Here is an 18,697-nt window from a genome sequence, read left to right on the forward strand (position 1 = left end):
CATTGCCATCCTTACTCTAACTTAAATTGTTTTTTGAATTTAAATTTATTATTAATTTCAGTAAAAATTTACAGAGGCTTTGGATTTCCATTCATTCATTGTTGCACATTTCTCCCCTCCCAAGCCTCCCCCTCAGAACACTATCCTCTTGGAAATGTAAAGGAAAAATTCTTTCATTGTAAGAAAGGGAATTTCTAATTTTATGTTCATTAAATTTAGCTAGATATAGATAGTAGCAATCATAAAGACAGGAAAAGTATTTTATCTTACTGAGAATTGTCATTATAATGAATTTTCTCCAAAGCCTGCCTAAGAATTATTTAATGACTGCATAATATTTAATCACAGTGACTTTAATTTCTGCATGTGTGTATGTGTGTGTATATCCATCTCACTGTCTGATATTTTTCTTCTTCTCTATTATAGACAGAGATCTGGTATGTTCCATTTGTCATTATATCCCTATTACCTATCTTTTTAATGTCTGTGTAAGATCTTGTTGTTCTTAGGGCTATACCATGAACACTATTTATATTGACACAGTAAATGCAGCAATGGATTCTAGTATATCAGAGCTGGTGAGGATGGCACAGGATAGGTTAGGGTTTAGGTCTTTTCATAGGGTTGCAGTGGGTCGTACTTGATGGCACTTAACAGCAGTAGTTCATGATAATAACAGTACCATAAATAGATAATATTTGTTGTTTTGTGGTTTCTAGTTGGGACTGACTAATGACTGAACCTCTAGCAAGTTTTCAGAGACTGTAAATTGTGTGGAAGGAGACTGCCCATCTTTCTATTGCAGAAAAGTTGATGGTTTTGCACCATATACCTTTCCTTGGGTTGGCAGAGAATGCCTTATCCACTAGACCATCAGAGCTCCCATTTGCCTGTTTAGTTTTAAAATACATTTTGGAATTACTTCATCTTGTTCACAAGAAACTAAAAACAATAAACTGGTTTTGGGGTTAGAATTTTGTCACCTCCTCACATATAAATATTGCTATATTTTTGAAGGAAGAAAATTGACATTTTTACAGTATTCATGTTCCTCTAGAAAAACGTGATCTATTTCTTTTTACAGTAATATTATTTTCCATTATATGTCTCATTCAGCAAAGCTTTATGGGTTGATTTTTTTTCCTGAGAAGGCCTGCTTGGATCTTACTAAAGTTAAATTAAAATACTTTATTTTGGGTTTGTTTTTTTTTAATTTACCGACTTTATTTTGTTTTACAAATTTTCACTGTTAGCTTTGAATGCTATTCACTTGTATTTAAAATTATTATAATTTACCACTTTATTAAACTCTCATTAATTCTAATAACTTTTCAGTACATCTGTTACACTTTTGAAATTATATGACCATATTGTTGGCAAATAATAAGACATTTGGTCTCTTCCTCTTCATTTTATTATTTTTATTGAATTAGATAACATTTTCAGAATAGTATTATACAACAATAGTAAGACTTGTCATTCTTTTTTAGTTCCTGAATCAAATTGATTTTATCGCTAAAATGCATGTGGTTGATTTTACCTATCTGTTCTTTAACATGTTAAGGAAGGTTGAGGCAGGGTGTAAATAAAAAAAAAATAAAAACATGTTAAGAAAGTATTTTCCATTCTATAAATTTAAAATAGATAATCATTTAATATTATAAAGAACAAATATTCATTATTACAGAATGCATTATCACAGTCTACTAAAAATTACTTGTATAGGTGTGATTAAAAGTATATTGTTGTTTACTTTCAAGTCAGAACCGACCCATAGCAAAACCTCTGGCAGGTTTTCAGAGGCAGTTAATGGCATGAAAGGAGATTGCCCATCCTTCTCCTGCAGAGCAGCTGGTGATGGCCTCGAACCACAAGCCTTTGGGATTGCAGGGCAGCTTCTTGCCACTAGGCCACCAGAGAGATTAATTCCATTTAGGCAATAAATACCTAAATCTCTGCCAATTGCTCTTCTCAACTATGAAATTATCTATTCTATATTTCCAGCATTAACCCCATATAGTCTTAGTGAATTACTCTTTTGTTAGATTGTCATTCAGTTTGATTACACATTCATTCATTGATCAACAAAAATTGAACCCATATTTTGTGCTTGCTTTTTTCCTCTGTATGGCAAGGAACAAGACAAAAATTTCTACTTGGTTTTTTTACCCCCTTGTTGTGTATCATTGAATTGGATCTGACTGGCACAGGAGGAGATTACCCCTCCTTCTCCAGCATAGCAACCGGTGGATTCAAACCACATGCTTTCGTGATTGCAGCGCAGCTTCTTGCCACTAGGCCACTAGAGCTCCTAATTTCTATTTTCTTGACATACTTTTTAGTGATAAGTTTATAGTCAGCAAAATTATTTGTTTATGTGCTGTTGTTATATTGAGTGTCAGGGTTATATTAAGAGTGAAATGCATCTGGTAGCTTTTTTTTCTCTATACATGAATAGTTTCATTTCTATATCATAAGAGTTATAGTTCTATTGAAGTCTGAAAGAACTACCTGTAAAATTGTCTAGATGGTTGGAAATGTTTGGAGATAATTTTTTTAAATCTTAATTTTTCGAACATTTCATATATACATAAAAAGAAGCGCTTTAAAGTTAAGAAGGAGAACCCTGGAGCCTGGCTGCCTGGTTCAGATCCTGCTTTTGGCCAGTTACTACCTGTGTTAACTTGGGCCTTAGACAATTCTCCTTCAGTGGAGTAGAACATCACTTCAAAGCAGATGTTTTATACAGTGCCTACATGTTTTGTGATGGGAAACCTTCTGAGAAATGTAGATGACCATATTGTCAGAAAGATAAATCCTTGTAATGTGTTGTTTTCATTTGCACTCTTGTGTAGCCCTTCAAGCTTCCTCTTTGCCTTTATATTTTCTGAAGTAACAAGTTTTAGAGATAAAATTTGTGTTTCATTTAAATATAACTCAAATAGATTTTAACAGTGAGCTTCAGTGAGCATTTTAAAACTTTTCCTTTTCAGTTGTTTCAATTGTATTATATTGTATGATGCCTATTGTGAACATAAGTGAAGTGCTTGGACCTTTGTGCCTTATGCTTCTCTTGGGAACTGTCCACTGTCAGATTGTGTCTACTCAGATAACAAAGCCATCGGGAAACAATGGGAATCGAAGAAGAAGGTGAGATGAGAAGTTGCACTTGTACTTCATATTGGAGCAATTTTAGAAATATTTGATGATACTAATTAAAAATCTTTTGTGTGTTTATTATTTTGGGGTTAAAAATAAATATATATGTGTGTGTATATATATCCAAGTGTTGAGGACTTTTGTTTATAGGATCACTATGAATTGACTACGACTAGATGGCACTTAACAACAAACAACCTGTGTGTGTATACATGGCATCCATTTCCAAAATAAGCTTGCCTTTGGAAACTCTGAACTTGGAGAAAAGTTGAAAGTTTTATGTGCAAGACATTCATTCCTAGGGTTGCGCTATGGATCATCTATGATTCAATGGTACTTAACAACGACAACATACATATATATGTGTGTGTACATATACACATATATACATACATACACACACACACACACATAGATACAATTATTTTCTTTTTCCACTAATGCTAAGAAACATTACTCTGTACTTTTAACATATTTCCAGATGGGATTTTTGTCATTCAGTACAGTTATTTAAAGGAAAAATTCCCATGTCATATCATTCTTTATTAAAATTTATCATATATACTGGTTCTGAATAAAAATATTACTTGAAAATCAGTTTAAAAGTTTGGTGAACTTTTACTATACACAAAGATCATAGCACATTGAGTTTATGCTAATAGGAATTTTAAAGTGCTTTTAACTGTAAATCATAACTTGACTTTACGCATTGAATTCACATCATACTTTTCTGTGGTATGAGTTTTGAGACTGCTGAAAGATTTCTTAGATTTTGGTTTCCTAAAATAATATTACCTCTCATCAAAATATCCATTGATTTTTGCTTATGTAAACAATTACTGAGTATGACTTTTCTATTTGATACAATAAAGTTCAACATATTTTTTATTTTTAATGTTAATTTCAAAGCGCTTTCCCCCTCTCCCCCTCTTCTCTAGTGAAGAAGATTCCTTGTTAATTCAGTTGAATTGATTTAATGGGCTCTAAGGAAATCTGGGGAGCCCTGCGGTGTAGTCTTCAGAGAACTGTGCTGCTAGCTCAAAGGTCAGGCTTCTCTGGCAGTTAAGTCATCACTGGCTCTGAGAGGTAATGTCCTCTATGCAATTTATAACCTTGGGAAGCCCACGAAAGCGTTAGTTATGCGTCTTTTCCAACTCAGTGACAATGAGTTTGAGTTTTGAATTTGAAGACAATCTACTGCAGAACTATGTCTAGTTATTTTAAGGGTATCTCTTTTTTTTTTTTTTTACAGAAGTTTTGGATTTCCATTCATTCATTGCCGCAATTTTCTCCCTGCCCACCCCTCTCCACCAGCTCGCTCCCCCCCTCCGAAGAGAGAAAAAAAAATTCCTTCATTAGTATACAATTCCTACGTCCCTTTCCCCCATCCCCCACCCTGAGTACACTTCTCTGTGCAGCCTTAATTCTGGATTCCTGTGCTAACCATAATACTCAATCATATATCACTTCTAATCTGTTCTTTCCCTCATCTGTTTCAATACAATATACATAATTTATCCAGTTTTTTCTGTCATACCCCCACCCTGATGTCAGACTCATTCTACAACAGTGGCACCATGCAGTATTTGTCCCTTTGTGACTGAGATATTTCACTCAGCATAATGTCCTCCAGGGTCACCCACTTTGAATAATATTGCATGAGTTCCTTGTTTTTCAATGCTGCGTAGTATTCCATTGTGTGGATATACCACAGCTTCTCTATCCATTCATTTGTTGATGGGCCCTTAGGCTGCTTCCAACTCTTTGCTATTGTAAACAAAGCTGCAATAAACATGGGTGTGCATATATCTGCTTGGATGGCAGACATGGTCTCTCTGGGGTATATTCCCAGTAATGGGATTGCTGGGTCAAATGGTATCTCTATTTGCAATTTTTTGAGAAAGCGCCACACTGCCTTCCACAATGGTTGCACCATCTTACATTCCCACCAACAGTTCCAGTTTCTCCACATCCTCGCCAGCATTTGTTGCTTGCTGTTCTGTTATATTTTGCTATTCTTACTGGGGTGAGATGATATCTCATAGTTGTTTTGATAAGGGTATCTCTTTTAACCCTCAATAACCATATCAATAAAAAGCTATCTATTACTTGTCACTACTATAATCAGCTGTGCCAAAGGGGTAGATCTGTGATGTTTACATTTAAAGAAATTACTCCTTCAGTTTCTGGAGGTAAGAGTACCTGGAAAGACTGTGGTTCACACATAGAAAAATTTTAATTCTAGTGATTTTTCAGAGTAGCAGTTCTCAATCTTTAGTAACTGAACAAAATGTTAGTGCAGGACTTTGCAGTACCTCCATTGTTAACTTACATTAATTTTATGTATTTCCAATTGCTTCCTCTGCCACCTGGCCTCTTTCTTTGCCTTTCAATCGGAAGTGTCATTCCATAATTTAGCCTCATCATTTGATGCTCACTAAACTTGATTTCAAGTTATAACTCATTGTCATGGAGTTGGGATCAACTCATAACTGATCCTCCAGCCAGTGTGTTTCTGAGACTGCAAATTGTACTGGAAGAGTTTGCCTGTCTTTCTCTGAGAGCCTCTGGGAGATTTGAACCACCACGAAGGTACTGTCTTTGGGTTAGCAGCACAATTCCCTAGGGAATAGAGCATTAGAGCTCCCCCCCCCACTTGATTTCAGTAAGTAATGTGATGAAAAGTTTTAGGCAGAAGTAGAAAAGGCTTTGAATAATCACAAATAGTTTTTGATTTGGGTTTTGTTTGCTTTTTTTTTTTGGTAGGAAATTACGAAAAACTGTAAATGGTGATGGGAACCGAGAAAATGGAAATAACTCCTCTTCTGAGAAAACAAGAGGAATAGAAACTTTGGAATCTATACCCTTTATTAGTGGTTTTTGGGGAACTCTCTTTGGCAACAGGTGGGAAATATTCCATTGGAATTTTTACTTGATTTCCTCTTTACGTTGGTGTAGGTATGCTATACAATATAGTGAAGTCCAATGAAAATTTTTAGGAACTAGGTTCACAGTCTTCTCAGTTGAAAAGTAAAGGTTTCCTCTCAATTCATTTGCTTGAGTCTTAGAGAGTTGTTACTGTATTTTACCTTTCTCTTTTTTACAAAGCTAGAGGTCTGACATGTATTTCTGAATCTTCTTCTCTTCAAGAATAATATTTTGTACTCTTCAGGAAAAAGTGATTTCATGAAAAGTTATTTTAAAAATTTGTTTAAAGATTCTTTTAAATATTTGAAATAGGAGTAAAAAAGTAAAGTTAATATCTGACAAAGGGATGGAAAATGAGAATGACTCACGTTGCCTGCATCCTATCATTAAGAAGAAACAAAATCGAGCAGAAGTTAAAATATGGCAAACAAAAGAGAAAGCAAAAATTTCGGATGAAGATAAGTCCCGTAGGGTAAGACTTATGAGTATAAATATAGCATTAAAATCTTCTTTCCTATGTAAAACCTTTCTATTCTTAGATTGCTACAGATCTAGATAGATACTAGAACATTTGTTAATTTGACTTAACAAATTCGTGAGATACAAAACTACAGGCCATGATATGGAAAATAATCACGTGAAGGTGATAGTCTATTGGGTGCCTTCAAGTTGTTTCTGACTCTTACTGAGCCTGTATGACAGAATAGAACTGCCCCATAGTGTTTCCTGGGCTGTAAGATTTATACAGAAAAATTGTCACATTTTTTCCTCTCATGAAGTCTCCTACTTCAGATAGCCATTGTGTCATTAGGGCACCTTTCAAGGGCTAGAACCTGTCAAATCTGCTGCTTTTCCAGCTATCACAGTAGGCTGGTAGATTTAATAAATAGATAACCCTAGAGGCAGTTTTGCCTCATTTCAGAGAGACAGTGTTAATAGGGTCCTGCAGACAGCTCAGTTTATTAATAGTGTACTTGACTGCTAAACAAAAGGTTGGCATTTTGAGACTACCCAGAGGTGCCTCCGAAGAAAGGCTTGGCAATCACTTTTAAAAAAATCAGACCTTGGAAACCTTACACAGCACTGTTCTACTCCATCATGTTTGAGCGTGCTTTAAGTCAGAATAAGGACCCTCCAACTTTTTGGAAAAAAAATGATACAGTAAGGATTTGAAAAACTATTTTCTACGTAGGTTTGGTCCATTCTATGTCTTAAACTAATTTTAGTCTTTAATTATTAGGTTTTTTTAAATTAGTTATTTTTTAAACAGTGGCATTTAAGAACTGCAAGTTTGGCTTAATTTATTTAGTTATTACTATAATGAGATAGTGTTCCAAGTACTGTGCATGGACTGACTTATTGTTTTTGCCTATGAGATAGGTATCACTCTGTGAGATAGGTTATTTTCTTTTTATTACTTTTTCCGATGAGGAAATTAAACCCCAGAGAGGCTTAATAAATTGCCCAGGGTTATATTGCCAGGAAATAGAGCTGTGATTCATACTTAGAGTTTGACTCAAACCTGTATTTTTAATCACCACATAGTGATGCACCTCACTTAGGGTACTTAGTTTCAAATTCAGTATGTTCTTAGCAGCTGTGGAATAATAGTATATTGGTATCATTCTGCTTTGATTTAGTTCATAGCTTTCTTAATTTTTACTTGCTGTGTTTTTACACACATACCATGGTAAAAAGGAAGTTTTGTGTCTATCTCTATTCCTGTATACTGTATAAATCTATTTGACATGAATCTACATTTAAAGTTTGCTTTTGAGCACTCATTCAATGCTGTCCCCTGTGAAGGCATTGTTACTCTCTTTGTAGGAGTCTTTTAGGCATTTCGGTAATGGGATATCAGATGATCTGTCAAGTGAGGAAGATGGTGAAGCACAGACACAGATTTTGCTGCGTCGAAGCGTGGAGGGGGCCTCAAGTGACAATGGCTGTGAAGTTAAGAATAGAAAGTCAATACTTTCAAGGCACCTAAACTCTCAGGTCATTTTTGCTTTATTTTATAAAAGTAAAGGAGTTAATTCCCAAGTCATTGAATAATAAACGAAGTTTAATATGTTTTCCTATGTTAATATGTCATATGTTGTTTTCATTTTTAATAGATAAAGAAAACCACTGCAAGATGGAGTCATCTCATGCGGGATTCAGATAGTGTGGCTGACTCGGAATTTGAATCGGCAGCTTTCAGCCATGTAAAGTATCCCTTTGAGAGTTCAGTGCTCAAGGAGTATTTTTTCATTTAACTTTACCCATTCCTTTTATTTTCATTGTGCAAAAGCAGTGGTTAGATTAGCTTTTGATGCCCCCTGCCCTTTTTTTGTCCCCAGCTTAATCTCTGCCCCAACCAGCTGTCTAGCTTTAAACTGCTGCTTATCTCCAGAAATAAAATGGACTCTTTGCTGCTTTGACTCTAATCGTAAAGATGTCATGGATGATGCTCGGGAAGAGATTATTCAGTCCTATAATAATGAGAATGTTACTTGCTGTACACTTGAACATGAAGCTTATTCGTTAGCATAATTCTTATATAAGATTGACAATGATGAGGGTAGGTTTTTGAGAAACAAGTGGATCAATAAATCTCATCATGAAAACCAGTGGACATATTGCAATGTTTTAAATATTGTAATTTAGAATAAACCAGAGTAGATGACAGAAATGTGGTATGGTTTAGTTTTGGTGGTTTGGTTTGGCTTGGTTTTGGTTGACAAGGCAGTTAAAGTCATGGGAAAACGTTCATATGTATTTCATATTACTGCAGGAGTGGTGCTGTCTCTTCTTAAACTCTGTCTAATTATTCTTTTTCATGCTGTCATGAGATAGATTGGACATAATTAGATCTATAAGCAAGCTGACAAAATTTAGAGTAAGGGCCACTGTGTGTCTCTTGTTAGGTGCCATCAACTGGCTGACTGATTGGAAGAGATCTGTATTTGTTCCCATTCCCAAGAAAGGTGATAGCAACAGATATGGAAATTTTCAAACTATGTCTTATCAACACTATGTATCTATGGGTATCTATTCAACTCAGCCAAATCTCTTGGGGAAATTCATGGGTGTGCTTTCAGGCATCACTAACCCAGGACACTTTAGCAATCTCCCATAATTTCTCAGAGGAGTTTCTTTTAAAACTCTGCTTTCTAGAGAGTCATCAGAGTTAAACATTTAAATGCTAAATTGTATGATTTATATGTAATGTCTTGTGACAAAATGAATATATGTTATAATATGTGTTGTTGTTTCATGCTGTGGAGTCAGAACCAACTCATAGCTGACCCTCCAGTTGGTTTTAAAAGGCTGTAATTCACATGGGAGGAGATTGCCCATCTTTCTCATGGGAGTAGCTGGTTGATTCGAACCATGTGCCTTTGGGTTGGCAGTACAGCTCCTTACCATTGGCCTAGTGGCTGACTTATGAAAGTTCTTCAACTGTTGTTGTTGTTGTGTATTGTGGAGTCAGAACTGACCCATAGCTGACCCTTTAGTGGATTTTCAGAGGCAGTTAATTGCACAGGAGGAGATTGCCCATCCTCTGCTGTAGCAGCTGGTGGATTTGACTGTGTTTCTTCAGGGACTGTTACCACAGATAATGTGTCAACTACCTGATACTACAGAGAATTTGCTTTAATTTTATTTCAAATATATAATTTCTCTTAACTAAATAAAAAAATAAAAATTTTCCTCTTTCAAGGGCTCTAGATCTGACATGAATAGATGCTCTCGAAATCTCAACATATCAAGAAGAGACTCCGAAAGCACCCGCCATGATTCTGAGACTGAGGACATGTTATGGGATGACCTGCTGCATGGCCCAGAGTGCCGATCATCTGTGACTAGTGACAGTGATGGGGAGCACGTGAATACCCTTCACCCAGGGACCAAACGTGACTCCAAAGAAGATGTTTTTCAGCAGGTCTGTGAAATATATGATAATATCTAAGATATATTATGAGGTCTCTGAATAGAGTTGCTAATAAGTTTTGTGTCTCATCATGTTCTAGACACAGTATTGTCTCTTTTAACTTCACAAACATACTCTAAGGTAAGTACTATTATTCCCATTTTAGAGTTGAGGAAATTGAGCAAATTTAGCAAGTGAAGATGCTAAGATTAGAACTTAGGGGGAAGAACTCTTTATAGAGTTACCCTCACTTATATTTTTCTTAATAATCTTTTTCTCATTATTTTCCTGAGGATGATTTTTGTTCTTTCTCTATGACCAGTGTATTTGAGTGCTTGTCAGTATTAGGTGGTATTTTGGTTAGGTGTCTTAGTGCATGACTTAGTAGGACTTAGCATTGCTTCTATAATAATGTATAAATCTCATGAGGTTTTTAATGTCAGCTTTTATATTAATGTAAAATCAAATAACCTAGAATTATAGATGCTTTAGAAGGTGTTTAAACTTCCATCCACTGTAGGAATTCTTTCCTGCATGTAATGTGGTCATAATAGTTCATACTTGGGAATGTTGTAAACTATCTAATGAGATCCTATCAAATACGTAGTACAATGTCTGGCAAAATGTGAACACTGAGTAAATAAATGTTGGTATTATCATTACTGGCCCTATTAGATGATCAGCTTCTGCTTAAAATACTTCTGGAGATGGAGGGCTTTTTATTTTTTATTTCATGAGACAACTTGTTCCACTGCTGGGTACATTGAATGATATGAAATGGTTCTCCTCTGGCTGGATCTTATTTCCACCTGTCAAATCTACTTCTTGGGAGCTCAGGTGGCATAGTCCATAGGGAGTACCACTGCTAATGCAAAGCCTCTGCTTTCTGAAGGTTCAAATCTACGAGCCATTCCAAGCTAAAAAGTTGAGCAATCTTCTCTCATGTAACAAAGCTAAAGGAAGAAATCAAAGAGCTGGACAGAAAATTTCAAAAGGCAGCTCAGGGCAACAAAGCAAGATACTATAATGAAATGTGCGGAGAGCTGGAGTCAGAAAATCAAAAGGGCCGGACTCGCTCAGCGTTTCTTAAGCTGAAGGAGTTGAAAAACAAATTCAAGCCATGGGTGGCAATACTTAAAGATAGTTTGGGTAGAATATTAAATGATCCAAGAAGTCTCAAAAGAAGATGGAAGGAGTACACAGAGTCACTGTATCAGAAGGAATTGGCTGACACAGAGGAATTTCATGAAAGAACATATGAGCAAGAGCCTGTGGTGATGAAGGAGGAAGTTTAAGTTGCTCTGAAGAAATTGGCAAAAAACAAGGCTCCAGGAGTTGACAGCATATGAACTGATTTATTTCAACAAACAGACGCTGCCCTGGATGTGCTCACTAAGTTATGCCAGGAAATCCGGAGGACAGCCTGCTGGCCAACTAACTGGAAGAGATCGATATTTGTTCCCATTCCAAAGAAAGGTGACCCAACAGAGTGTGTAAATTATCATTGATATCACATGCAAGCAAGATTCTGCTGAAAATTATCCAAAAATGTTTGGAACAATATGTCAGCAGAGAACTGCCAGATGTGCAGGCTGGATTTAGAAGAGGTCGAGGTACTAGGGATATTATAGCTAATGTAAGCTGGATCTTGGCAGAAAGCAGAGAATACCAGAAAAATGTCTATCTGTGCTTCATTTACTATGCAAAGGCTTTTGACTGTGTGGATCACAGCAAGCTATGGCTGACTCTGAGAAAAATGGGAATCTGAGAACATTTGATTGTACTAATGCGAAACTTATACTTGGACTGAGAGGCAGTTGTCAGAACAGAGCAGGGAGACACTGGATGGTTCAAAATCAAGAAACGGTTCCGTCAGGGGTGTATTTTGTTTCTATACCTTTTCAATCTGTGTGCAGAACAGATCATCCGAGACGCTGGGCTGTATAAGGAGAAATGTGGAATCAGGATTGGTGGAAGACTCATCAACAATCTGCGTTATGCAGATGACACAACCCTGCTTGCTGAAACTGAGGAGGACCTGAAGCATTTGCTGCAGAAGATCAAGGACTGCAGTCTTCAATATGGATTGAAGCTCGATATCAAGAAAACAAAGATTGTCAACCACTGGGCCAATTAGCAGTATCAGTATGGATGGTGAAGAGATTGAGATAGTTAACAGTTTTAGTTTACTTGGTTCCACAGTCAGCACTCTTGGTACCAGCAGCCAGGAAATCAGGAGACTAATTGCATTGGGAAAGTCAGCTGTGAGGGACCTCTCAAGAGTACTGAAGAGCAGCGACGTCAGGCTAGAGACTAAGGTGTGCCTGATCCAGGCTATAGTCTTTGCAATTACGTGCTATGCATCAGAGAGTTGGACAGTGAATAGGGATGATAGAAAGAGAATTGATGCCTTTGAGCTTTGGTGCTGGAGAAGAGTGTTGAATATACCATGGACTGCTAGGAGAACAAACAGGTTTGTCCTGGAGAAGGTGAAGCTAGGATTCTGAAGCTTCATCTGACATACTTTGGGCATGTTGCAAGGAGGGATTGGTCCTGGGAGAAGGATATCATGTTTGGGAGAGTGGAGGGGCGGCACAGGAGAGGAAGACCCTCGATGAGATGGATCAGTTCTGTGAGTGGAGTGGTGGGAATGAGTGTGTTTAATATGGCGAGGTTGGCACAGGATAGAACAGCATTTAGGACTCTTGTACATAGGGTCGCTATGAGTCACAAGCAACTCGATGGCACATAACAACAAAACCAAGTGGGTCAGCAGTGAGTCAGTTCTGACTCGACAGCAATGAGTCAATTCTACTTATATTTTCTAGAACAATAAAAAGTAAATCTACCTGCTCTTCTAGATAGCATCCTTTCAGATGTTAAATGAGAATGATCAGAATTCCCCTTAATTTTTATTCTTTAGGCGAAATATTTCCACAGTGCTTTGCGAATAATGCACGATAGATGTTGTTATGTGCTGTCAACTCGCTTGTGACTCATGCAACTCTATGTACAGTAGCTCTGAACCTTGTCTTATCCTGAGCCAGTTTTACCATCTCTGACACACCTACCCTGTTACTGTGTCAGTCTATCTTCATCCCAGATCTTCCTCCCCTGTGCTGTCCATCTACTCTTCCAAGAATGATGTCCTTCTTGGCCCCTCATGGCAACATGGCCAAAGTATGTGAGATGGAGCTTCAAAACCCTTGCCTCTAAGGAGCAGCTTGGTTTCACAAGACAGACTCTTGGCGGAATGGTATGTTTTAATACTCTTCTCCAGCACCACAGCTCAAATGCATTCTTTCTTCTTTTCTCATCTTTGGTCATTGTCTAACTCTCTGATTTATAGTAAGTAATAGCAAGACTTTACTGGGGATTATCCAAAAACAACTGGAACAGCACATCAGCAGAGAACTACCAGAAGTCCAGGCTGGGTTTAGAAGGGGTCGTGGTACTAGGGATATTGTAGCTGATGTTAGATGGATCTTAGCTAAAAGCAGAGAATACCAGAGGAATGTCTATCTGTGTTTCATTGACTATGCAAAGGCATTTGATTGTGTAGATCATAACAAACTGTGGCTGACTCTGAGAAGAATGGGAATCCCAGAACACTTGATCGTGCTAATGCGAAACCTATACTTGGACCAGGAGGCAGTCGTCAGAGCAGAACAAGGGAACACTCCATGGTTCAAATTGGGAAGGGCGTACACCAGGGATGCATCCTATCTCCATACCTTTTCAACCTATATGCAGAACAGATTATCCGGGAGGCTGGGCTCTATGAGGAGAAATGTGGGGTCAAGATTGGTGAACGATTTATCAACAATCTGCGTTATGCAGATGACACAACCCTGCTTGCTGAAACTGAGGAGGACCTGAAGCACCTGCTGCAGAGGGTCAAGGACTGCAGCCTACAATATGGATTGAGGCTCAATGTCAAGAAGACAAAGATTCTCACCACTGGACCAATTGGCAGCATCAGGATGGATGGTGAAGAGATTGAAATGGCACACAGCTTTAGTTTGCTTGGCTCCACAGTCAACACTCTTGGCACCAGCAGCCAGGAAATTAAAAGGCGCATTGCCATGGGAAAGTCTGCTGTTAGGGACCTCTCCAAAGTACTGAAGAGCAATGGTGTCTCTCTGGAGACTAAGGTGCGTTTGATACAGGCCAAGGTCTTCACAATCACTTGTTATGTATCAGAGACTTGGACAATGACTAAGGAGGATAGAAGGAGAATTGATGCCTTTGAGTTGTGGTGATGGAGAAAAGTATTGAGAATACCATGGACTGCTAGGAAAACAAACAGATTCGTCCTGGAAAGGGTTAAACCGGGTGGCTCCTTGGAGGCAAGGATTCTGAGGGTCCATCTAACATACTTTGGACATGTTGTGAGGAGAGACCGGTCCTTGGAGAAGGACATCATGCTTAGGAGGGTGGAGGGACAGCACAGGAGGGGAAGGCCCTCTATGAGGTGGATTGATTCAGTGACTGGGATAATCGGGATGTGAATGTCAGAGACAGTGTGATTGGCACAGGACAGAGCAGAGTTTAGGGCTGTTGTACATAGGGTCGCTATGAGTCGCAAGCGACTCGACGGCACATAACAGCAACGACAACAACAATTGAAGACTATGGCTTTGATCAGGTGCACCTTAGTTTCTAGACTGCCATTTTTGCTTTTCAGCACTCTAGAGAGGTCCCTGATAGGAGATCTTTTGATTTCCTGATGGTTGGTGCCAAGAATGTTGTTTTTGATGGCCTAGTAGTCAGACTGTTCTGCAATCCTGAAGGCACACGGTTCAAATAAACCAGGTGCTTCTCGGGAGAAAGATGGTCCGTCGCCTCCTGTGTGATTAATTGCCTCTCAAAACCTACTCAAGGGTTAGCTATGAATCAGTTCTGACTCAGTGGTACCCAAGAACAACAGGCATGATAGGTATATACTTGTTAAATAATCTCTTTTTGTTGACTATAAGATTCCATAAGTTAGAACAAAAAGGAGGAGAAGCTGTATGGATAAGAAAAGGTGGTTATCAGGGTTATATTTTTTTACTAAGCAGATAATCCAAGCACCTGGGCTATGTGGAGAACATAACATCAGAATGGCAGAAGACTCATCAACCAGATACATTATACACAAATGACACAATCTTATTTGAGGAAAGTGAAGACTTGATGCACTTACTGAAGAAGTACCAAGACTACAGCCTTAAGTGCAGGTTAAACCACAGAATCAAATTAACAAGAATCTTCACATCTGGACCCACAAGCAACTAAATGATAAATGGAAAAAAGACAAAAATTATGAAGGATCTAATTTTAGTTGGATCCACAATCAATACTCATGAAAGCAGCAATCAAGAAATCCAACGATGTATTTCATTGGTTAAATATGCTGTTCAAGACCACTTTACAGTTTTAGTAGCAAGGAAACCACCTTAAAGATTAAGGTATACCTCATCCATGCCATGATATTTTCAGGTGCTTATGCAAGTTGGACAATGGATAAAGAAAACCAGAGACTCCTTAGAACTATGATGTTAGTGGACACTATTGTGTATCCAGGTGACAACCAAAAGAATGAACCAATCTGTTTTGGAAGAAGTGCAGCTGGATCCTCCTCAGGAGCAAAGATGGGGAGACTTTGTCTCGCATAGATTGGACATGTTATTAGGAGAGTCCAGTTCTTGGAGGGCGAGACCATGCTTTTAAGAGGAGAAGATCAGGAATGGAGAGGAAGACCATCAACAAGACAGATTTACACAGTAACTGCAACAGTGCGCATAAGCACAGTGGAGATTGAGAGGACGGCTCGGGACCTGGCAGTTTGTCTGTTGTACATCAGATCTGAGTCAACTTGACTTCATCTGACAATAAAAACAAAAATGACATGAACCAATTGTAATTATGCATATCATCATGATTATCTTGATTGACCTCTTAATAACTTTTAGAGTTTATAATGCAATTTTAAAGCATGTAAGAAAAATTGCTTAAAAGAAAAAAAAAATTACTTAAAATAAATGTCTTGTGTTAAATGGAATTCATCATTTCCAAATCCCTTGTTCCCAACATGAAGCTGCTATTCGAACAGAGCGAGGGAACTCTGTATAATTTAAAATCAAGGAAGGTGTGCATCAGGATTGAATCCTTTCTCCATACCTACTTAATCTGTATGCTAAGCAAAACTGGATTTTATGGAAAAGAATATGGTATTAAGATTGGAGGAAGACTATCAACAGCCTGCATTATACAGATGACACAACTTTGCTTGCTAAAAGTGAAGAGGACTTGTAACACTTAATGCAGAAGATCAGAGACTACAGCCTTCAATACAGATTGCATCTCAACATCAAAAAAGTCTTCACCACTGGGCTAATAAGCAACATCATGATAAATGGAGAAAAGATAGGAATTGTCAGTGATTTCATCTTACTTAGATCCACAATTAGCACCCCTGGTACAAGCAATCAAAAAATCAAAATATAATGCATATGGAAGGAATCTGCTGTCAGGGGACCTCCCAAGATGCTGAAGAGCAATGATATAAATTTAAAGACTAAGGTGCACTTGTTCCAAACTGTGTACCTACCTGAAAGTTGGGCAGTGAGTAAAGATGACAGAAGAAGAATCTATGTCTGAGTTGTAGTGTTGGAGAAGAGTACTGCCTGCCTCATGAACTACCAAAAGAACAAACAAAAAATAAATCTTGAAGAAGGTACAGCCTGGATAGTGAAAACTCATCTCAGATACTTCAGGCATGTTATTAGGAGGGGCTAGTTCTTGGAAAAGGATGTGCTTAGAAGGATGGAGCGTCAGAAAAGGAGGGGAGGATCATCAACAAGAAGAATTGACACAGTGGTTGTAACAGTGGGCTCAAGCTTAGAAGAGATAGTGAGGAGGGCACAGGAGAAGCTCAGATCTGTTGTTCCTAGGGTTGCCGTGAGTTGTAGTCAACTTAATACACTTAAGAACAACTTCCAGTTTCTCTTGTATTTCTTGGAGCCCTTGACTCACCACGTTTCTACTCAGTCATGTTCTTTGGATTCTACTCTCTAAATATTCCAATCTGCTCACTTGCTTCAACCTTACTTGATAGTCATCATCTCTCATCTGGATAGTCAAAGCAGCATCTTTAGGTTTGGCTGTACTTGATTTCCACTTCCACTTTCTGCTGTGCCCAGGGTAGTCTCCTGGTTCTTTTTATTTCAGTATCTTAAGAATATGGTAAGCTCATCCTTACTTCCATAACTTTACCTTACCATCTTATATCTCCTTAGAAGACCGTTAGCCTCTATCCAAATAATTTTAAAAGGGCCAGAAATTGTGGAGGAGATGGTGATTGGAATGAGGAACTCTGTGAAGGAGAGAATACATTGAACCTTGGACGGAGTAACTTGGAAGCTGTACAAAGGAGAAATAAAACTAATGAAGACCCAGGGAAGGAACTAATTTAATTAACATTTTTCTCCTCTCAGAACCATTTATTCTGGCTGCAAAACTCAAGTCCTGCCTCTGATCGAGTTAGTGCAATAATCTGGGAAGGAAATGAGTGTAAAAAGATGGATATGTCTGTGTTGGAAATAAGTGGCATCATTATGAGCAGGGTAAGGTTTAATTTTCAAATAATCTAGTTAATGATAAGCAGCTGTTTAATGGAACTCATTTAATGATCAAAACACCACAACTGCTTTTGAAATACAAATATACATATTTAAATTTTCAGTACGAGTCTGTTCTTGGTGGTAAGTTTTTTTATTCTTTGCACGTAGTATGATCTCTTGCAATGAGCAATTGTTCATTTGCATTCCACAGATTTTTTTTCTGAATTTGTAAATGCCTTGTTTTATTTTTTAATGCAACATTTTTTTACAGCATAATCTTTCCATTTAATTTCTTTACCATTCATTCATTGTTGCACATACCTCCCTGCCCAGCCCTCTTCCCCAGTTCGCTTTTCTCTTTGAAAAGAAAAAAACACTCCTATTTCATTGTTATACAAACCATCCACCCCACCCCACCCCCAGTCCACAGTCTGCTTCACTATACATTTCCTTTTCTGGAATCTTGTCATGAAAATAATACCTAATCATATATTCCTTTTAAACAATTTTCTCCCTCCTCTGTTTCAATGCAGTATACATTATTTATCCCTCTTTTCATAGGTTCCCCCATCCCCAATATCAGTCCCATTTAACAACAGTGTCATTTATGCAGTATTTGTCCTTTTTTTTAAAATTATTGTTAAATTTTATTAGTTTTAGTGAACATTTACAGAGATTTTGGGTTTTCATTCATTCATTGTTGCACTGTTTTCTCTACCCTCTTCCCCAGTTCGTTCTTCATCCCCCCCATGTCTGTTTTAATTGTCCACTTGCCAAAGTGCTTGTCGAAGCCAGTTCTGATTAATCTCCTTTGTCATTGTGTCCTTTGCCATTCCCTATCTCTCCTCCCTGAGAGAGACTTCACCTTGATTCTTAAGGAAAAGAGGATGGCGTATTCTCTTAGCTACTTCCTGCTGAAAAGGGACGCTGTAGGTTTCAGGGTAAAGATCTTCTCTCACTACTCTAAAGGGCCCCTTTGGCAGTAGGAAACACATAGATATTACGGAGATTGATTTTGGAATTTTGATTCACTGTTATCAATTGTGCTTAGCCATACATGTTCATATCCTTGAAGATGTATCATGGA

The 18,697-nt window shown here is 37.8% G+C and overlaps 1 protein-coding gene across 1 annotated transcript in view; it reads left to right on the forward strand.

Moving 5' to 3' along the window:
- The window catches only part of PHTF1 (putative homeodomain transcription factor 1), a 64,135-nt gene that overhangs the window by 14,957 nt on the left and 30,481 nt on the right, over positions 1 to 18,697 (forward strand). Inside the window, exons 5-11 of the mRNA XM_006895703.1 lie at positions 2,994 to 3,150; positions 5,926 to 6,063; positions 6,400 to 6,559; positions 7,915 to 8,085; positions 8,205 to 8,294; positions 9,794 to 10,015; positions 17,485 to 17,613. Coding sequence (XP_006895765.1) covers positions 2,994 to 3,150; positions 5,926 to 6,063; positions 6,400 to 6,559; positions 7,915 to 8,085; positions 8,205 to 8,294; positions 9,794 to 10,015; positions 17,485 to 17,613 — 1,067 coding nt within the window. The remainder of the gene's footprint in view (positions 1 to 2,993; positions 3,151 to 5,925; positions 6,064 to 6,399; positions 6,560 to 7,914; positions 8,086 to 8,204; positions 8,295 to 9,793; positions 10,016 to 17,484; positions 17,614 to 18,697) is intronic.

This window comes from Elephantulus edwardii, unplaced genomic scaffold (assembly GCF_000299155.1).
Source record: "Elephantulus edwardii isolate Elephantulus edwardi_28Jun2011 unplaced genomic scaffold, EleEdw1.0 scaffold00174, whole genome shotgun sequence".
Taxonomy (NCBI): Eukaryota; Metazoa; Chordata; class Mammalia; order Macroscelidea; family Macroscelididae; genus Elephantulus; species Elephantulus edwardii.